This window comes from Pygoscelis adeliae, unplaced genomic scaffold, assembly GCF_000699105.1.
Source record: "Pygoscelis adeliae isolate BGI_AS28 unplaced genomic scaffold, ASM69910v1 Scaffold4, whole genome shotgun sequence".
In the NCBI taxonomy this organism is placed as follows: Eukaryota; Metazoa; Chordata; class Aves; order Sphenisciformes; family Spheniscidae; genus Pygoscelis; species Pygoscelis adeliae.
In genome coordinates, this window is record NW_008824986.1 from 316,939 (window position 1) to 339,110 (window position 22,172).

The 22,172-nt window shown below is 42.4% G+C and overlaps 1 protein-coding gene across 3 annotated transcripts in view; it reads left to right on the top strand.

Moving 5' to 3' along the window:
• MICU1 (mitochondrial calcium uptake 1) overlaps window positions 1-22,172 on the top strand; it is a 116,983-nt gene that overhangs the window by 22,110 nt on the left and 72,701 nt on the right. For all 3 annotated transcript variants that reach the window (XM_009325783.1, XM_009325785.1, XM_009325784.1), the window contains exons 3-5: window positions 4,259-4,442; window positions 11,348-11,510; window positions 21,184-21,227. In XM_009325783.1, the coding sequence (XP_009324058.1) occupies window positions 4,259-4,442; window positions 11,348-11,510; window positions 21,184-21,227 (391 nt within the window). The remainder of the gene's footprint in view (window positions 1-4,258; window positions 4,443-11,347; window positions 11,511-21,183; window positions 21,228-22,172) is intronic.

A 22,172-nucleotide genomic window follows, 5' to 3' on the forward strand; every position in this document is an offset into this window, starting at 1 on the left:
GCACCGTCAGTAGATGAAGGTGCTTTCTGCAGGATCGTTCCTGTTGCTGGCTGGGGTGGAAGGAAGGACGTGCACATCTCACAGACCATGCTGCGGTGTCCTTATGTTCTTGGACCTATTTTAGGCTATGGCTGGTATCCAGAGCTGTCTTTTCAATCTAATTGTTCACATCCATCTCTGGAATCTGTCTTAATTTTGGTGTGTTCATTGCAGTTCTTGCCACAGATTCATTGTGCTAATTTACGTCAGTGTCAAGTACTGTGAAAGATAAGGAAGGAAGCAAAGTAGTAAAAAGTCCTGTGAGTGGGGTGACATCCTAAAAAATTGGGCTGTGGGACTTCATAATTTCTGGTTAATTTCTTACTAAAGTTTCAGCTAACAAATTTAGTTGCTGGACATGGTTGAGCTGAGGATGAGACAGAGCTCCTCACTTGAAGTACTCCCCATCCCTGGAGGTGCCTGTTTTTATGAACATTGTGTCCAAGCTTGCTTTTGCATTTCAGTATGAAAGCCTGAAGTTTTAAGTGGCTTTTAAACCTCACTTGGATGTCTCCAGATGTTTACATGCAAGGAGAGTGGCAACTCTATTCAACTGAAGAACACATCTGTCAGGCAGGATTCATCTCTCCTGCTTTTTGTTTGGTGGCAAGGTCTTTGCTGACTCCTGACTGCCCAACTACTTGTTAGATCTCCTACATTTCCTTTTGAGACTAAATAGATTGCTAAGTACTTTTCTACTGTCTTCAGGATTAGAATAACTGAGCACTGTTATCTCTGGCATGAAGCTTTGTTCTTTTAGTACACTGTTCTGCTTCTGTCTCTCAAAGAAGAAGAAAAATACTGTTAAGTGAGGGATTGTGATTTCTTTAATTGGAAAACCTGCAACTGCGGACTATCCTGCCAATGCCTGGTATGAGTCCTGGAATCCTTTGTGGATATATGTCCTATGGTTGCATGCATTTGGATTTCTCAAAGAATGATTTGCTAAGCGGGAATTTAGCATTGAGTAGACCTTTGTGGTAGCTAGGTGGTTTTCTTTGGGGATGATGAACCTAATCTTACGCTTGATTGTTGGCTTTCTCCAAGGATTAAAAGAAGAGGTTACTAAGTAGGTGGGAAATATGGTCTTTGCCTCATTCATTTCACTAGGGGGGAACAAAAACCTGAATAGACTGGGAGGGTTGAATCCTGGCAGCTAGGATCCGGGGCAGGCATGGAGAGAGGCTGGCAGCTGGTCTTGGCACACAGCGAAGGGAATCTTTGTATTTTCATTTCCCTTTTGTGCAGAAGCTGTAGCAACAGGCATGCCATTGGAAAGTCAGTCTCATCAAAAAAGGAGGTGGAGAGTCTTCTCTTGCTGATGGCAGTCCAGCAGGGTAGATGTTTCTGGAGCTATGGGGTTTTTCCAGCCATACTCTGACATCTGCATTGAAAGACTCCTTTATGTGGGCGCAGTATGGAAGTTGCAGGTGTTGGAAGCCAAGAATTTCAACAGAGGATGGTTGTGCAGGATGTAAAATACACAGAATAGTAGGTGTACATAGAGAGTGGGTCATTCAATGGTTAATTCAGTGAGTAGTTTGGACTGTGGCCTGGAAGTGAGGAATAGCAGGTACCGTTTAAAACCTTGCTTGAGAGGTAGACAACAAGTTCTGCTTTTATTCTCATAGCCCATTTTGCTTGTATGCTGAGAAGGTGATCTAACTATAGAGCAGAGTTAACTATCTAGATAAACTAGAGGGGGGGAAAAAAAGCTGACTGTATTCAAACAGCCTATGTCTGTATCACTGTAGCCAACTGGCTTGACAGCATGATGGATTGAAGGAATGCGTAGGATTTGCTGAAAATGTTTGATTTTGAATTTCATCTATCCCTTCCCTGGTTTGCTAGCTGTCAGTCAAGCATTACAGGAGCAAATCTTCACTGACACAGCTATTCTCTGGCATGTTTCATACAAACTAGCTTGGTTGTGTAGATAAGCAATCAATTTTCTACTGCTTTTCTGTCTCTGGGACCTTTTCCCAAGAGATTCTCTCAGAGCCGCTTAAGACCGGTGTCCTGCCTACACAAGGGCTTTCCTTGTCAGCGCTGCTGTTGTAGCCTCAGCTGGCAACAGCTTATTCTAGCAAACTGAATATCGGCCAAAACCACAATTCCGCAAGGATGTGCCAGTGCTGATTAAACTTTCAGGAAAGGCTTCAGGAGAGGTCCCAGCATGGACTTCATGCTCCAAGAGACAGATCAGCTGCCTGGCTCTTCTGGGGAGATAATTTCCCTATCTTAAGATGCTAATGGAGGACTCAGGTTTGGATCCTGTCTTGGAAAGCTTGTTTCAGTGGAAGTCTTAAAGATGGTGGTTTGCTGTAAGACTTAAGAAAATATATTGACAGATGAAGGCTCAGGACCTTTTCAGAAAGGAAGGGCTGGCATGTTAGACTCTATTTTGCATGAAAAGGCTTTGAGAATACTGCTCTTCACCAAGCATTTGTGTATTTTATTAAATCAAATCCTTGCGATGGAGTTGTATTCTGTCCCAGCATAGACTAGAAACCTCTGAACTGCTTTAACCTAGCCGTAGTGCCGTGGGTTATCGCATTTCAAAGCAATGCTGGGAACTTGGTGGTGGTGGTTCAAGTGCTTTTGGTAGTTTGCTGAAGTAGTTATCACAATATGCTCAAAAGTTAATTTGCTTTTGTCATGGTTCACTCTATTAAGTATGCTCTTTGGGAGTTTATTCTAGAATAATAAAGTTTTTGCTTCCCACTGGTACTGTGGAAGGATTTGAGTTCTTTAGCCCTTCCCCATTTATCTTGTACGGTGACTGTTAGCGAATTATTGGATGTTGGTAAGGAGTGAGTTGTCTTTTATTTTGGTAGCATTTAAATTAGTTGAAGGGGCACCTACCCTCACTTTCTCTTTGGAAGATGATGCGCTGAAATTGCTGCAAAGCTGTGTATTGCTGGGGAGACAGGCACAGACTCTTCTCTGTTAATTTTACATACCACATCTGTGTTTTCCAGGAAACTGGTAGGATGAAATATGTGTAGCCTTTTGCTTAGAGCTTCGGAGACTTCAAAAATCTTGGTTTGTTTTTGTTTTTCTCCCAAGGCAGCCTTTCTTGAATAAACTCACGCAGCTGTAAATGACCGTGTTCACAGTTACAGGGAGTACCAAAGTACCAGCCTTCATCTGAAGGCTGCTGGCTAATGAGCGGCATCTAACTGTGTGTGAGCCCTGTACCCTGTGATTAGTCCAAAATAAATCACCAGGAATGCGAAGTAAAGATGGCTTTGCTTAAGTTACAGGTAGGCTAGGATGTTTGCCTGAGCTGTTTGAGTCCTTTAGAAAGAGAAATAATGTCATCAAACCGTTCGCTTTGTTGCTTGTGACATGTTAACGTATCCTTAGAGATTATAATTGCACTGATGTTAACGTGGTGTGAGCTCTGTCTGTTTATAAACCGCTTTACAAGTAAAGCGTAGGAAAGCCATAGCATTGTTTGGCTTATGGATTTATTCTGCTTTTTATTTAACCACCTTATTGCCATTTGCAATTCTGCGAGTTGCTCACGGCTTAGACTGAGCAATTTTGAGTATTGAGTCTTGGTCTACAAACAGGGTCGCTGAAGATCTTTGTATTTGAACAGCAAGGGATGGGAGTCCTTTGCCAGAGTTGTATTTCCAGCTTGAGGGTAAACAGCTCCAGTTTTCGTTGTCACAAATCCTGTAGCACTTGAGTTTAGAAGTCATTGGTGGAAGAGGGAAATAAAACAGCCTGTCACCTGGTAGAGATAGAAAATAAATCGGTTGAGCTGAAACAAAGAGGCTATTCTTTCTAAATCCTGCAGTGCTGATGGTAAAACACATTTCTATCACTTTTATGTAAATCTTTTTTGGGGGAGCGGGAGTGGAATTTAGCTCTAGAGGAGGTATGGTATGCCCTTCCCAATCTTTCTTGTATGTGTAGTTTTTGGGAGAGGGTACGATAATTCACTGAGTGATTTGCTCTGGTGTTCTTGGACTGGGAAAGCTTACTGTGATTATTAGTTTGGGTTTCGGGGGGGTGGAAATTTGATTACAGCAGGGAAAAGCACACAGTATTCCAAGGAGACTGATCACTTCTTTGCTTTTGCTTTGCAATCTTCCACGCTGAACTGGAACGAGTTTTCATTCAGGGAGACCCTTGCAGGGCCATCTTTGTAGCCTTAGCACTCCTCTCAGTAATTTCCTGAACTGGTGTTTTCTTTTCCCTTGTACAGGGCCTATGCAGAAGACTCATCCTCTGTAAAACACAATCCGAGGACAGAGCCGAGCGAGAAGGTGAAGCACGAGGAGGAGGAGGAGAGCAGTGGCAGCGAGGGTAGAAAGGCCGTTGCATCGGGTGACGAGGAGGCTCAGCCGGAAGGGAAGAAGAAGAAGTGTTCCGGGTTCAGGGACCGTAAGGTACCAAATTTGGGCATGTTATACCTGCAGCTGTTGCACTGCAGTGGAAAAAGGGAGAAAACTTGCAGAACATTTTATTCAGATTGTGGTACAGCGCGTGTATAGAGTCTGGCTTTTGCTCTGTACTTGTGTTTGTTTTCTAAGGGACCTTACTGTTTTGGGAACCTACTTGGTTGGCATGCTACCTTGAGTTTCTTTAGGTTGAAACTTGTTTAATTGGAAAGCACGGTACGCTGATCCTCTGAAGTGGATCCCATCTCGAGTTGGATATCCGAGAAGTGGCTCACTGAGAAATCAAGGCTCCTGCCTTAATGGCTGTTAGGATGGTGCATGCAAAGTAGGGAATCAGTGCAAAAGCTTTAAAACCATCTAGGGCATCCAGCATGTGTGTGTCTGAGTCCGTCTGTTTGCCTGTGAACATACACAGTGTATGTAGGAAGAAGTAGAGGATGAGTGTGGAAGGGAGGGTTATATGAAAGGGAGGGTTATAGGAAAGGCGTACTTTAATTTTTCCTTTAATTATTCCATGTAAATGTAGTTGTTGAAATACAGCCTCACTCCCTATTCATGGTTAGTTGTGTCTCTTGATGCTTATGCCTATTTAATTTTCATATCAGACACACTTTCAAGAGGAGGAAAGCGTGAATAATGAACTATATTGTCAACTTGTGACCTTCCTTCACTGTCGGGCAATCCTGAGAGCTTTGGGCTCCTCAGAACTGTCTGACAACTAGTTTGGTACTATCTGTAACCACTGTTATTACAAGATGTGTGATTTGGTCTGATGGAGGGTCCTCTAGCTGAGAGTTGGCAGACAGCAGTATTTTATTTTTTTAAACCTGTCTGGATGTCTGTTTTATTGGGCTGTGTTTGATGATTTAGTATCTTCGCAGTGCCAAAGAGGAGAATGGGAGTATATGCTCTTCACAATTCCTTTCTGTATGATTTGCTTCTGGTAATTATTTTAAGTCCATATCCTGGAGGCTGCATCTCATTAGCTGTTAAATTGTGGATGGTCGTATATAGTGGCTTAGCAGCTTTTCATAAAAAATTAAGAGCTGTTTCCTTTGAAGTTGCTGAATCATATTCTGTTCTTGGTTAGAGTAGATTACACAACTTGAAATTTCAAGTGCCTTGTGGTATTTGGGGCTCCAAACTCTCCCTGTTGTGACATGCTGGTGGCAGCTCAGTGAAGTTACGTTGTAAGATACTATGCTGAGATATTCAGAATTGTCCAGGAATATGGGTTCTTGGCTTCTGCTAATTTTCTTGGCAACAGGGTGTCAGGTACTCTGACAGCTTCAGCAGAACTTCGACTCTTGCCAGTACCACTCAAGAAAAGCGGGTTATTTTTTCCAGTGTCAGCAGATGGAGGCAGGTTGCAAAGAGCAAAGAAATGATCCAACTTCATCCACACTCTTATTTTTAAAAAAGAACATTTGTTGATACAGTGAATGTAATGATTGATTTTTGTCTTATGTGGCTGGCTGCTTCTGGCCAGGGAAGCCAGAGAATGCTTGTTTGCAAGCGAGGACTTTTATTCCAGTTGTTAGGAGACATGCCTACGTTGACCAGCTCTTTCCTTCCCATACTAGGCAGGGAGGAATGTGGCCACGCTTTCCAAATAAGACGCAAGCCAGGCGTGGGGGGTGCCCGAGAGGTCCGGTGGGAACGATGGGCAGCCTGGATCCCTTCTCAGTCCACAGCCTGCCTTCCTCCTACAGTGCTGGACTCGGGAGCAGCAATTTCAGCAGGGAGAGCACTGTTTAAAACAGACCTCTCAATCTTTTTGCCAACATAAGCCCTTTTTGCTCCAGCCTTAAGAAGGAATGTACCTTCTGTGACCTGAATGCCAGTGGTGCTTTTGTTCTGTTTAATGCAGGGTGTAACTGGTAGTCTCCCAGGTACCCAGTTCCATGTTTATGTTTGAGCAGCTCCGTTGTAGGTTTGGTGTTTGATCAGCAGTTGCCCTAGTGAGTCATCTCAGGAGGTACGTCTGAATGTTTCCAGCTCAGATGACAGAGGAAGGTGTGCCCCAGCTCCTGACTCAAAATCAGGGCTGCTCCCAGGATGTGCTGCTCCCCTAATCAGTTGTGTAGCACCTAGGGAATTCCTGACTCTTCTAGATGTTTTTAAAAAAAACAAACAAAACCCATAGTAAAACCCCTTTCCAACTCTTCCCATAATTAATTGAAAATAGTGTGGGGTTTTCCTTGAGAAAAAAATTAAGCTTAATTGAAAGTGTTTAACACTTGTTTGTTATCTCAATGTTGCTTTTAATGAAGTTGATGATTAGTGGTGAAATAATAAATTAGGCATGACATTGCTATTTTGGGTAGTGATTCAGTGAAGAGGAAGTTGAGATATAAATCACTTGGCATCTGCTGGGGCTGGGATCATGTGTGGCTGGTTCCAGGGCATGTGTTGTCTTGCAGCCCATGCCATGTAAAGGTCCTGACTGCATAAGGGAGGAAGGGAAAAGATTGTTTGAGTGCTTTTATAGTTTGAAGGCTAATGAGCGGTAATACGTGTTGTGAGTGGGCTGACATGTCAATTAATTTGCTAAAAGAGTTTGCATGCAGCGTTAGGACTGCTTTATCAAGATCCGCTTGCAGTGTTTGCTGGGTCCTGCAGGTATGCTGCCTTAGGAGTGTTAGTGGTGCTACGACTTCATTCCAGTGTGCATTACAGTAGGAAACCCAAAGAAAATGAATCCCAATTAATTTACCCTGCTAAGATGTGTGCGGTGGAGCTGGACTGCCAGAGTTCCTGTTCTGCTGCACCGTCGGGGGGGCCCGGTGATGCTTTGGAAGTGAAGCTTTATTTTCATGACTGCACAGGATTTAACTTTTTTCCTTTTAACCTGAGGCTTAGCATAAACATTGACTGTCTTAACAGCAGCTTCGCTCTTGTAGAGCAGTAGGGATTTTGCTCATCTTTTTCCTCCAGTACCTACTCTATCAATAAATGCCAAAAAGGGACACTTCCCTTTTGGTCACATAATACCTTTCTGGAGGCCCCTGATTACATGAGGCTGCAGTTCTGGGGGTAGGATGAGAGTTTTTGGCTGGTGTCCACTGCGTCGAGGACTGGTGCATACTGGGGGAAGGCAGCTGCCTGGGGTGCACGCTTTGCCAGGAAAGTATTTTGGAGTATTTCATAGGCAAGAGGTCATGGGAGGAGAGACTTGTCTGGGATGATTTTATGTCCAGATTGTATAGAAGTAGTGTAAAAAAACCCTCAAAAATGGTGGTGTGTACACCCAAATACATACACATGTGCTTTTTTATCTCTGCATTTGTATAGAGAGGTCAGGGCACCCGTATTATTGCCCACTTTCTATTTAGCACTCAGTCTTGAATATGTGAGTTATTCCTGTTTGTAGGGTCTCGGTTGTTCCCTTCTTGATCTGGCTTCATGTTCAAGCCAGTCTTGAAGTTTAGAGGGATGGGTTATAGCATATTTGTTGGGTTTTGCCAGCTGATTAGATCATGTTAGCAAAAATAAGGTAATTGTGAGTTCAACTGCGGGCAAAAGGGAAGAAGTGTTGCTGCATTTGCTGGCTTCTCATAGGGAAGTTTGAGGAAGAAGTGTGATTTCGGTTGTGATGAAAACAGCCTGTGAGATACTAAACAAGCGTTTTAGATTCTACTTTTTTGGTCTAGATTGTGAGTTATTCAAGACTGTTGTTCCTCATATTTTTTCAGGAATGCTTTTGTCCTGAAAATTGTGGGGTTTTTGTATGTCGTGGCTAATTGCTGGAACTCAAAAGGTTGCAAATATTAAAAACTAACAGTAGCTTCCCACAAAAGTTTGAGGAGCTGTACATAATCACATTCCCTTCTGGATCTGAAACTCAAATCGATTAACAGGTAACACCCATTCCTTATACTGCAGTGGGCTTAGCGGGGCTGCTTTGAGCTTTCATGGAGATGGTATGTCAGCTTAGCTCTTTTCGTCCAGACATGGCAAACTCTGTCAGAAGAAGATGGTCATTAAAAATCCTTAACTTCCCATTGTGCTGTCTGATATTGCTCTGAGACCTAATGCAAAATGAAACTATCAGCTCTCCATCTGCTGCAGCCTTAAGTCCTATCTTTACAAGGGCGTTCAGCTGCTTTTGTTGGAGGAGGGGAAGGCCCAAACCACTTCTATATTTCTCATGAAACCACAGACTGTTGCATGGGGACAAACCTCTGGGTTTGCAGATCTGTGCGGTGGTGGTGTGCTGCATTCTGAGACACGAGACCTTTTTTTAGCCTGTGTTGTTATTAGGCTTTGTGAGGCACGCCACATTGCTTTGGGAGCCATACGTGGCTTTTGAGCGACAGACTGACCCTCCCTGCTCTAGAGCTGCGTATTCAAAATTGCACTCTCATGAGTGTCTGGCAGTCATCTGAGGAAGCTTTTCATTTTGCAGTGTGCCTGGATAGAAGATGGGATGGCAAATGATCTAGGAAAGGGCCACATAGTAAATGGACACTTTGCTTCTGTTGCAAGTGATGATCAAGTGGTGGACCTGAAGGTGCGGCATGGATCTGAATGGGGTGTTGGAAAATTGCTGTGCCCAAAGTCAAAGCAAAATGTAGACTGCTTAACATCAATACAGCAGGGGCCTTGAGGATCACCCTGAGCTTGGGATAAGAAAAAGGTGGCAGTGAAATTGCTGGACCGGTAAGGAAGAGTCTCGGTAAAGATGTTAGGTGAGGAACAACGGCGAGGCCCATACTCCAAAAATGAGAAGATAAGTACCTGACAGCAACAGGCCTGTCAGTAGCATCTTAGTAAGATCTTAAAACAGATACAGCGGAAAGATCCATTGCAGATGTGAAGTCGAATGGGATGCAACATGGTTTTGCTGGCAGAAATGTCAAGACTAATGTCTCTGGTGCAGCAGTGGAGTTGTTGAGTAAAAGAGGTGCAACTTACCTAGCTGGTTTGAAGGAAGGCATTTGATAGTGCCCTGCAAGAAATTATTCCACTGGCTTGGAAAATCAGGAGTAATGTAAAGTCTCAGGCAGACAAGTGTTTTAGCTAGAAAGCAGGCTGTGTTGAAAGGGTGTCATGGATGGAGGGAGCTGTTGATTGTCGTCTGTAGTGTCTGCTCTTGGCTCCAGTCCTGGGCTTGACACTGTAGCTGGTTTTAGTTGCCTTGCTTGAAGGTAAAAGTACTTAACTGTGGTTTTTTGGCTGAGCAAGTTCGGTGAGGTGTTATTCATAAACGAGATCAGGTCATGCTACAGGAAGGAGTGGGATATGGGCCTGCAATCACAAGTCAAAAGATCAATATGGCATAACAAGTTACCGCCTGCCAGGTGGGAGCTGTAGACAGACACATGCAGCTTTGCAGCTGGAAAGTGCATGTTGTCATTTACTGCAGTTCGGCTGATAGACAATGACTTGTAACTTTGCAATAAAACAATTGCTTTTGATCCAATGCCCTTATCTTTGGAGGACCTTGTGGACTGAAGCAGTAAAAATGGGATGAAGTTTGATTCTAGGTGCAAAGGCTAGTAACAAAAGGCAATAGTGACAAAAATTTTCTTCTATGCAGGTGGCTGCAGGAAAGAGGGAGCTGGTTGTATTGGTTGATGCAAGGACATTTCTGTGTTCCTGATGGACTTGATTATAAAAAAAAGCTATGGTGATGAGAAAAAAAAATAGGGAGAATGCTTTAGATAATGTCAAAGCCATATCAGTGGGACCTTCTGCCACATGTTGCTTTTCCCCTGGTTGCATTTGCCAGAGAGCTGAGCTGGAACAAGTGTAGAGGAGAGAGGTTCTGCTTTCCCCAGCTACTTTGCCCAAGCCTGGGTTGCGGGATTAAAAGCCTTTGGCTTGTCTTATCCTAGAAATATGAAAAATTAGAGAGGGTGTTTTCTTTCTGATAAACATCAGGGTGGAGAAGTTGTTAGAGTTAAAGGACAAGGCTGAAACAGGACTAAAGCCATAAATGATCTACAGATGCCTTGGCAGTACCCTTGATCTTGCCTGTTCTCTTTCAGCAGATCGTTGGTTGGTTGGTTGTTTTTTTTTTCTCCTGTGGCTCTTGGCCAGATGTACTGAAGGTTTCCAAGTACATTATGGACTGTTAAACATGGTGTATAATGCAGGAATAAAAAGCTGAACTAAGAAGGAAAGTTTTCTGCTCTAATACATAATGAAGTGTAGCTCTTTGTGCCTTTTTCCTCCCTTGTGGTCTTATGTTATGATTTTTGTTTATAAAAGCTTCCTGTTCTCTTTGATTAATTCTAGCTGTGTGTTGGGGAAAACAGTTCTAGGTACAAAATAATCACTACTGGCAGAGTTAGCAAGTGGCAGATCGGTGGGGAGAAGAGGACTGAGTAAAGAATGTTTCTGCAGATTTTTGCCAATGTGATAGAAAAGAGGAAAAAATGAGGTTGGGTGACTGAGCAACCAGCTGCGGCTCCAAGTAGTTTTTTCCAAGACTTGGCTTGAAAGTAAAGGTCTCTCCCAGCTCTGCAAGACTTTTATTTAATTTATTAATCATAAATCAGACCCTTCAACGCTGTGGTTAAAATGTTGAGCTGCTTTAGACTCACAGATGTGATACTAGTGCTTTTTTATGTTCATGTTTAAAAGTGTCTTCAGGGAATTTGTTTTTTCTCTGCCATCATATAGAGTCAAAACTTATCAATAGTAGAGACTTTTAGTGTTTGTTCTTAATTCTGGGACATCAGGAGTTGATACTTCCAGTTTTCCTGGTAGTTCAAAGGCTGAGGATAGGAGGAATTTTGACCCTTTCAGCATTATTTCTTTCAAGTGTTGAGTTGCTGCACACAACTTTGTTGTCATGTGGCAAAACCTTCAGAGGACTAAGGTGCTAATGTAGGTGTTGGGGGAGGAACCATGCACAGCTAATGCTGGTTAAATTTCATTTCCAGGTGATGGAATACGAGAACAGGATCAGAGCCTACTCCACGCCGGACAAAATCTTCAGATATTTTGCCACTTTGAAAGTCATAAATGAGCATGGTGAATCGGAGGTTTTTATGACACCGCAGGATTTCGTGAGATCGATAACGCCTAATGAAAAACAACCGGAAAGTAAGTGATGTGTGTGTAGTAATTGGAGAAACTAATACAATGAAGGGGAATAAACTCTCCAGTCTCTGCTTACCTTATCTTTATATTTTCCATCAAACAGTTATGTTGTCAGGTATTGTCTGTCTTGTTATGTTGAGGAGTACAGCACAAAAAGGAGGTTGCTCTCTAGGGTGCTGCCACAGTCAAAAAAAGTTATGTTCTCAACCCACATGTTAGGGCAGTGCGGCGATGTGCAGAGGGATAATGGAGATCTAACAAATGCAGGAGCAAGGCAGAAAGCTACCAGTGCAGCTGTGCAGGAGTCACGCTTATCTCTCCAGCAGAGCCTGCGTGTCCATGCCAGCTTGAACCCAGCTGACTGGCAGCAGCGCGGTGGTGCCAAATAACAGTGATCATTCAGGTTCAGGAGTGTTGGTCACGGTATGCTTCTTGGGAGCTTTGAACCTGGGATTGCTAGGGCTAGAAAGCACCTCCTGAAGCTATGTATTCCATCTCTGCTCCAAACCCAAAATTAGCCTAATCCCTTCCATGTTGCCTGAAGTGCTATTGCAGCATAGTAGGTCTTGTTGGTATAAGCCTTTGAAGAGCAGATGAGATTACTTTCTTGGATATTTACGAGTGAAAGATTACCTTCAACTGAAATGTTTTAAGAACTGTTCGTAAACCTTCAAAAGGAAGATGTTTTGACAAGGAAGACCCTAGCAATAAAGGGGTCCAGGCAGCCCCGTGTGTCTGGCTGAGCTGTGATGCTGCTGGCCAGGGTGGGACTCACCTCTGCTGGCTTCAAATTCTCTGTGGATTGCAGGGAAGCATGTCAGCTCTGGTACCTGTGGGGTTTTGGCAGACAACAGGCAGAAGAGCAGACACTGTTTTTCCTGGTCTGGAAAGCTGTGTCCTGGGCATTTGGGAAGAGGTTGGTTTTTGCGGGGCGGCAGGAGGATTTTGCCTGTCTTCTGTTTTGGAGGAGATTTTTGTTTTGGGTGAGACGTGGGAAATCAGGTTTCTTGGTCTCCCACAGTGTATCTCAAAGAATGAAACAGGCTTTTGTCAAATTAAAACTTGTCTTCTCTCTGCAGGCATTAATGAAGAACCTCAGCCCCCAAATGTTAACTTTTGGAGAGTGGGATTTATGTACAAACTGTCAAACTGTTTTGATATCTTAAGTGACAGCTGCTAAATAAATACCATGTACGCTTGTGCTTAGAAAACAACAATATGAAGTGTGTGCAGGAGAGGAGAAAAAATAATCCTGGCATTAGTCTTAAAAGCGTGTTGGTGAATTGATATTTAGGTTTTCATCAAGTCCTGAAAATGGCTGTAGTTTTCATATAAATTACATGGTTCCATCTTCAGTGAGGAAGTGTTTTGAGCAATAAACAGAAGATAATGTTTATAGATGCTGAAATTGTGTTTTACCATCTTATCTATCTAAAGCTCCTTGAACTGGTAATTTGAAAAGCAGTAGCACCTGGTTGAGTGCAAATCACTTTTTTGTCAGCTATCTTAAAAATAGAAAACATCCAATGTTTAATTTCAACACATCTGATTCTCTTTTACTTCTTCCATGCAATATATATGCTTGGTGCATTTTAAAGTGTGCCCAGAAAATAGGTGGAAGAGTGCTCAGAAAACACCTACTTCGGAGACAAGCGAAGGTGACTAATGGGAAATAATTTGTCAGTCTTAGCCACTAACTTTCTGCTGTAACTATTATTATCCTGGCTAGGTGAGCAGCTTAAATGGCCCTGTGGAGCCTGTCATGCCTTTAAGTGCCTGCAAATACTGCCAGTCAGTGACACAAAGCGGCCTATAAGGGAAGAAGATTGCCTTAGTGATACTTACAGGTGCTCTTGGAAAGTGGAATGAGATGGAAATTGAGCTTTGGCTGCCCATCAGCGCGCAAAGCAGGAGCATGGGCATCTTGTATCTTGTTGGTTTGAAAATCTGTCTTGAGGACTGTTACCATCACGGACTTGCTTCTAGACAAAGCTGCTGCTAGAATGGTTGTTCCTTATGAGTACTGTACATCATGACAATCATGGTGAATGGTTTTTTTAATACATAATGAACAGTAGAAGAGTAAAACACTTAATGCTACAGTAAAGTCAAACCGGCCGTAACCTTGTTCCCAAATATTTTAAAAGCTGGTAGTAAAAAAAAAAAAAAAAAAAAAAAAGAGATAGGTCTTATTCTAAAACCAGAAGTTAAAGACAAAGACTGCTACCTGCTGGCTGGTGTATTTCTGTACCTTACATCTGTTTGATACTTCTGACTCATAAAATAATCTAGATTATAGATTAGCAGGGAAATGCCAGGGCTGCTTTCTTCCTTTAGTCACGACTCGGGTGTGCCCTCCACCAGGGCTGGAGCATCCTGCCTTCATCCCAGGGAGCTTCTTCCTTTGTGTAGTGACGTAGCCCCAAGTGCTCCTTGGAAATCGCCTTCAGGTAGTGATGTAGCCTGCTGTAATCGTACTAGCTAGGTAGGTTAATGCTTGAACTGAATTATGGATTACTTTCTGCAGTCCTACTGGCCCCAAGGTTTTCCATGTGTGGTATTTGTTGATAGGTTTGTGTGGCGAAACAATCGCCTTCTGGTCCTGTGAATTAATATGGCCCTGCATAAGCAGTCTAAGACATGAGCAGGGCAGGGGATGCTCTGAATGCTCAAGATGCTGGTCCTAATTTTAGTGAGTAACTTCTTGTTAATGTGTCTGCTATTTTATGGTGAGAAAATACTGTGGAATATAAGTGATATGGAGTAATGAGGTATCTAAGTCCCTGTTGTATTTATTTTTAAACCGCTAATCTACTGCGAGGTATCGTATGCCTGATTCATTTTTATGGATTACATAGGGGAAAGTTTGATTTATTGTCAGTAAAGCATCAACTGAATTCTAGACTGCGTTTTGCTGGCTTGGGGAAAATAAATGCCAATTCATTAGCTCCTGTAGAGTGCTTTCTCTAAAGCAAATAAAGTTCAGTAAAACTTTATGCTGTAGCTTTCCCCAGTAGGCAAGCTGTGCTTAAGGTGTGACAGTCGTGCTGAGCTTGGAAGCGTCTGTCAGAATAAGCCAAAGAATGGCATTAAACTTTGAAGCTGCTTTAAAAAAAAAAAAATTTTTTTTTATATGCTATCTGGAAAGTCCAAGCGCCAACAGAAGCGTGGGCAGTGATATCTGCTCCCTGCAGTCCTGTGGTGTTGTTTCCTCCCACTCCTCCAGTACCCAAGAAGTAGCTTGTCTCCAAGGCTGGATGAGCAGGGATGGTTGCTTCGTACCTGGCGCTTGCTTGGTACCCCAGCCCCAAACCAGCTGAAAATACTACCCCTCAGTCACCCGTGGGAAAGGTAAGTGTTTGCAAAAAAAACATTTTAGATGTTGCAGCTCTTTGAAGACAGCATGGGCGTTTGCTGAAAAAGGTGTATGAAGCCATGACACTTCACAGGAGCTGTAACCGTGCCTGATACTTGCAGGACGTTGCTGCCACGTTCTCTGTAGTCCTGTATAGCTGTTGGCCTACATAAACGTTTCCAAGTGCTCGGACCTACTTGGTGGTGGCCTGCCAAGTGCTTCTCCCTTTCCTAGCCTCTGAGTTCCCTCCATTTCCCCAAGTTTCTCTGTTTCCATTCTGCATTGTTTTCCTGGGGGAAGCAAGTATTTTGGGGCATCCTGGACTAAAAAGGAGCTGTGGCACACTAAGCCAGTACCAGGGTTTTTCTGAGCCTTTGTAGTAAGGATTAAAAGAAGTAAAAAAGGGCTTCATATCTCATCACAGCACCCTGTAATGAACGCAGGTTATACCCAAACCAGTCTTGCTCTTCCATCCCAGTGTTAACCTCCCTGGTTAACCCAAACTCCTGCCACATGAAAGATGCCTTTCGAGATCCACCACGCTCTGCAGCAGCTCAAATATCTGAAGTCTTGGAAATGCCCTGAAAGGTTGGTTGGGTTTTTTTGGTAGGTTTTTTTTTGTTCAGTTTTTTTTTTGTCTGCAAGAAACCACAAACATGCTGTCGAAGCTCAGCCAGAAGCAGCAGCTGTGCCCCTGCAGCCTCTGCGTGCAGGACAGTGTTGGAGGATAGGAGCTGTGAAGGACGGAGCCGATATCTGGTGACTTGATCAGGCCATATAGCTTGATTCTCCATTTTTAAATGTTGGGGTTTTTTTATGTCTGTACTTCGTGAGCAGCTGAGTACCAGCTGGGTTCTGGATTGTTGCAATGCTTGAGTGATCATTTGTTATTTTGAGTTAAGTTTGTAAAATACAGACCTGATCTTCTGCAGAACCAGCAGTCATGAGCCGTGACAAGTGCTCACCTGGTCTGGTGGGGAGGGGTATGACTCCCTAGGCTTGTACAGATCCCTAAACTTGCGCAAAGTGTTCGACTGGGATATTTAAGACCCAGAAGGAAACTAGAGATGCTGAGCTTGCCTTCTGGTTTTTGATGGGGACTTATTTCTGTGTTCTCCCCCAAATACAGCTGCTGGAGAGGTCTTCAGGGAAAGGCTGTGAGTAAGAAGGGGAGACTACTAGGTGGTTATCTCCCAGAACCAGGAGGATGAATAGATCTGGGTTTTTTTCTGTGAAAATGTCATTCCTAAGCAAGGATCAGGAACCTAACCAAGGAGGAGCAAGCGAGAGGTGCATTTATGTGCATGCTTATGTGATAGTCATCAGAAGAAACAAATGATTAGGGCTTCCAGTGTCGATGACGGGTTGGTATGGCTGATCTGTTGTGTTACGAATGCACATCTCCTAAAGAGACTGACTTGCCTGTTGAGGGAGGCAGAGATGGATGAGAGCAAAGTAGTTCCTTGGACAAAATAATTCTGGACTTTAACACAAACCTGAAAGTGTTGCCCCCTGAGAAATCTCAGGCAGCTCACTGTTTGCTTGCAGATTACATTTTAAATTCAGGGGAAAATATACAAAAATCAGAAGCTGGGTTACAGCTCTGGAGGGGAGAACTTGGTCCAGCTTTTTCTCCTCCCATCACGTAGCATGTTGCATGCATGGTTATCAGGCTCTTCTTCAGTCTTGTTAATTAGCCCTTTTGCTCATCTACTTGCAAGAAAAAGAGTCCATGTTATATTTCAAGCAATGGGAAAGGAAAAGCAGATGATGAGTAAATGTTACCCAAATAATGTGAAAAATCTGGTAAGAATATAAAGACTGGAAGGAGCTGAAAAGGTTTTTCCATCAATGGAAAACTGCTGGCATCCCAGAGGAAATCATGATGATTTCTATTTGATCTCAACTGTGTTCTTGGCATAATATAATTGTTCTCCTGGAAGCTCGCTTGTTAAATATTTTTAAAAACTGCAATCTATAATCTGCTGCACGTGGCTCTTCTTTTCTTTTCTTTTTTTTTTTTTTTACAGGATAACATGAAGAGCTTAGTAATTGTTTAGGTATTTATCAAGTGCGGTAATTAGCTAGCTTTGAGTGAATCTGTGGTATGTATTTTTTGTTAATCAATAGAAATACAATAAGCATTTGACTTTAGATTTGATTAGAGCTGAACAAGAGTAACAGCAGGTTATTCTGTGGTTTTTTTCCTTTATATAAATAATTCCTTATCCATTAAAACATCCTCCCCAGCCCAAAAAGAAGGAAGTCAATGCAGAGAATATAGTTCTCCTGTTCAACACCCTCTTTTCCCCATTGTGGCAGGCAGTGAGTGTAAGTAATTTTGATTTATTTTGAAACATTTTTATTTTTAGAGTGCTGTGAAAGTACCATCACATGAATAAGAGTGGAGCCTTTATTGGTGAGTAAGTGGTGTCAGTCTAATCTGAAATAACACTTATAGTGATGCTACTTGCTTGGCTACTCTATGGCAGTGCTCCTGTTTCTTTTGGTCCCCTGATGGTACTTTAGGTGGTATCAGAATTTGTAGGAGTAATACATAGTGGTACTTAAAGTTTACAAGCAAGCTGACTATGGCGAGCAAATTAGGAAATCGTTGCAGGTCACCATTGGCACTGCGGCTGGCGCAGGACCCTTGGCTGCTTGAGCAAAAGGGGCTTAGATAATCCAGGTGTCTGGTGAAAGGTGAGGTGTTGTACAATGTTTCATGCAAGTAAAAGGCGTATTCTGGGGCAGGTCGTGATGAAAGCTCTGGGTTGGTTTGAGCAGAAACAAGCACTGAAGCCCAGCTGCTCTGGGTGGTCAGTATGCAATCTGGAGTAGCCGTGGTGCACGTCCTGCTGACTTCGGTCCCGGGGAGGCTTCGTGAAGCAGCCAGGTATCCTCCTGAAATGACTTCTGGATTTCATTGCCGTCACTCTGGAAGGAAATCCTTTAATCAATTTCTGGGAGAATGGTATTTCAACCCCTGCTTTTCCGTGAAAATTGGAAAAACTCTTTTTTTCTGTTAAACACGCCTATTAGCTTGTGTTCCTGCAGCTCATCAGCAATAGCTCAGCCAGGGGATATTTGTTTTATGAGTGTATCACTTCCAGACAATCCTGCGGTATCTTTAACTTAGCACACTGCCTTTTGAATAACAGAGATGTAATAACTAACATTCTTTCCTTTCCTTGTTCAGATGTGATTGTCCTCATTCGTGCAGTGTTTCCATTACCTCTCCAGCCTACACAGATGCTGAATTCCTGTTGTAACGTCCTGGAGGAAAAACCTTTTGGGTTTTTTATGTAATGTAAAGAAAGAAGAACACGGGCATCAGGCAACAGTCCCTCTTATTTCTTGGTTTCCTTTTGCCAACTTTTAAGGTTAAAGACTTGTGGAAAAACATGTAGCTGAGTCCATAAAAAAGAAAATAAACTGTATTGGAAAAAGGAAGATGTATCAAGTAAAACTGTATGCCTTGAATATATAAATGCTCTTTTTCAGCTTTTCAGGCTTATTCTGTTGGGAGCTACGGTAAGGGGAATTTTATAGAGGGACTTAAGCGTGCAGCTTAGTTAATGCAGCAGAGCAGGGGGGATATCGTTGTGCATGGCTGGGAGAAAGGGTGAGCATGAAACACTGATGTGAACCAATATGCTCGTGCCTGCAATAGGTAACGCTGTCTTCCAGGGCGTGCTGATACAGTGACATGAAAAAAGGCAGCAGCGGAAGTGACAAATTTTTGTGCTGCATTTTCATATAAATGTCTTTCCCCGATCTCCGGGACATGCATAAACCAAGGTTATATATTTGCTTCTTGTCAGATGTGATTGTGTCGAGGTAACAATAACTACATTTCTGTAACAGCTACAGTGCTGTAAGCAGTTTCTTCAGCAAATAATGAAATGCTCGGAGCTCTTAAGCTTGAGGACAGACCTGGCAGCTTCTACACCTGGCATGAGGGTTTGGATGCAGTTACAGAAAAGCTATGTGTATGTCAGACCATTGCTCTGTCCTGTGCAGGAATAGTCTCAGGTTGCCGAGATGTTTTGTTTTCCTGTGCCTTTTTGTTACATGCCATAGCAATTGAGGAAACACATGAAAACAAACATCTCCGTGCTTAGGTGAATGGGGCTGGACCAAACCCCAGTCTGGAGGCATATTCAGAACTCCTGATTTCACCACCGTGTTTTTCTTTTGTTGACTCCATCACTATTGTAATCTATTGCTGTTAACTCTTGTCCTTTTTAGTCCCCTCCACTCATACCCCACTTCACCTCCCCTTTTCCCCACCTCATGTTACATCTGTGGAGAGCACAAAGTTTATATTATTACCAGTACCCATACCAAAGAAAAAGGTATTCTGCCTTTTTAGGCGTCATTTGATTGTTTTTAAAAACTTTTCTGTATGTACATACAGACTCATATATGTATAAAATTATTCTTTATCTGTTATACAGATATATATTTATTATTTATATTTAGAAATATATGTACTATTTCTTTTTTATATGTATCTAAAAGAAAACAGTTGTTAGTTCATCTTTTCTTGCTGTTCATCTGCATGAGCATCCATTCATTTTTGGGTCTTCTTTGAAACCTGTTTGCTTTCCCAATAGCAGTGTCCGGCTGGGAGGGGTTGCCATTAAGACATACTTTCATTTGCTATTTTTAACCTGTGTCCTTTTTTAGCTTTCCACGAGTACATGTGTAATGTTGGGCTGTCAGAGATATGTCTTACAGCACTATTTCCTGGCATGGGAACAGGAGGTGTGCTTGAGAAATGACTTTATCACAATACATTGACATACAGCTAAGCTTAGCTTAGTGGTCAGCATCCAGATGGATGGTCGGGGTGAACTCCGACCAGATAATGTCTCTGGTAAAATAAGCACATTTATTAAATGAATCCTGCCTCTAAATGTGACAATACTTACTGTACTGCGTTTATATCCACAACTTTGAGGAGGACAAAATTCTTCAGAAGATGATTGAAGTCTGAAAATGTGTATGAATATGCAATTTTCACTCTATTGTCAAGCATGCAAAATATTGAGAAGGTTCTTTCTGGCTTGAATATTCACAAATCCAGAAGGCCCTCTGACAATTGCTGTGACCTTTGAAATTGGTGATGGAGGAGTTTTAGCTGCTTTGGTTCAGAAGGGTCGAAGGGGTCATCCTGGAGCAATGAATAACTCCATTTTCTGCACCATAACCGTTAAGAACCTTTCCAGTACACGGGAAGGGTTTTATTATCCTCCTTCACAAGCAGGTGACACAGCAGGCGTGGGAGAGGTTTATTTTGGTTTTTTCCATCTTTTTTCTAATTTAAATTGAAATGAGGATATGATAATTATCATAAACAGTAGCAGAAAATGCATGGGACATAGCTTTGCTGAGGGGTTTTATTCTTCATAGAACAGAAAATTGGCCTGTGCTCTCCTGAGTTACTGGAAGTGCTCAGTTTGAGTTCTGCTTATCGTCCACCACTCAGGGTGCATCTTCCCGACCTCAGATTGCAAAGCTCAGATAATTAATCTTCCTGAATATTTTTGTCATCTTGCTTATATGTGCATTCATCAGTGTACGTATGGCCTGCCGGGCATTGTGGATTAGATTGAGAGCTCTGTGCCTTAACTCTGCAAATGCTGGGATTTTTATTTGCCCCCCTCTTCAGGATAGAAAAAACATTTTGTGATGGTATGAGAGATTGAATTTACTAGTATAAATAATCCCTCTCCCTGGCTTTCTCCAAAATACCCTTCAAGCTAAAGCACTTGCCTTCTTACAAATGCAGCTACAACTTACCTCCTTTAAAACCTATTTACTAGCAATTTTATACTAAAATTTGAACAAGTTTTGGATTTATTTGGGGATCTCCCAATTAATTATGGGAACAATTCTTTGTTTTTCCATTTGTGGGCCATTCAAAAGGTGTTATCAGAAACAAAATAAGAGTTTTATGAACATGGGGCATCATGGGTGAAATGTTTGACTGGTAGTACTGCAGAAATCTTCTGCTTTGGGATGGCTGTTTCAGGCTCTTGAGAGGTGCTGGGAGCTGTGCTCCTATTGCCACTGCTAGAAGGAGGTTTTCTTCTCTGATGCCATGAGTTTGTTGTCTTTCATGATCAAAATACAAAGTACAAAATGCACGAAGCCAAAAAAATTTTCCTTCTCTGTCCTTATACTTTCTACTGATGTTATTCAGACAGTGCATTTTACTTCGTAATCCCCTCTCAAACAGAAAACCCAAGAAATGCTTACTTCTACACTCTAAGAGCATTTTTCTTGAAGTATCTTTTTTTTTTTCTCTTTCAGACCTAGGCCTGGATCAGTTTATAGTGAAACGCTATGATGGGAAGGTGAGCACATAAGAGTATTAAGTGTGTCTTATTCAATGGCTTTTTTAACCTAGAGTCCTTTAGTTATTACCTGCACGTGGGTGTAAGTTAAATGAAGTATTTGAAGTATTCTCTTCCGAGCTTTTTGTTGTTTAGTAGCATTGCAGTACCTTTTACGTAATGACAGTGAATGAGAAATTTTTTTTTAAAGGGGTTTTAATGTTTACAGGCAAAATATTACCTCTTCTTATATACTAGTAGGCCAGGAAATTGTAGGTTGTAATCATGTCTCCTTGCTGCTTCTTTATGACTCCGAGAGCTCGATGAGCTATGCCGTTTTGGGGAAAACTTACTTGACCTTTCCCTTCCAGACTCATCTCCAGATTCCCGAAGGAAGGAGACGCTCTTGTGTTTTTTATCTGCATCCCGAGCATGTATTTCCCCCCTATCAAACACCCTTACGCCGTTCCCCTTTTGAACCCTAGGTCCTTCCTACAGCGATACATGACTGTTCTGGATGTTTGTGCTGTCACGATATGTGTTGGTAAAATGTCGAGCATGCTCTGATCTAGTTTTGTCTGCCTGTGTAAGTGGAGCCGTGCAGCATCTTACCTGTTATTATGCAAATCAGCAACCCAATTAACCACACCGTAAATCCCACTGGTATGGAGGAGTACGGTAAAGGCATCTCTGGCCCTAGGACTAGCAGCTCATATCGACTTCTTGATGCAGATGACTGCAGATTGGTTCATTTTCCATCATATCACCATGGACACATGGTACTCCAGCTTTTAGCAATATTTTCATTTCACCTGCATTGTCTGAAAGTAAAGCTTCTGTTTTTTTCCAAAGGGAGGTCAGCATCTGATCCCTTCATTGCTGAGTGAGGTACCTGACACAGTGTCAGGCATTTCCAGAAAGCCTCGACACTGGAAAAAAATGTATTTAAAGCTTTATATAAACACA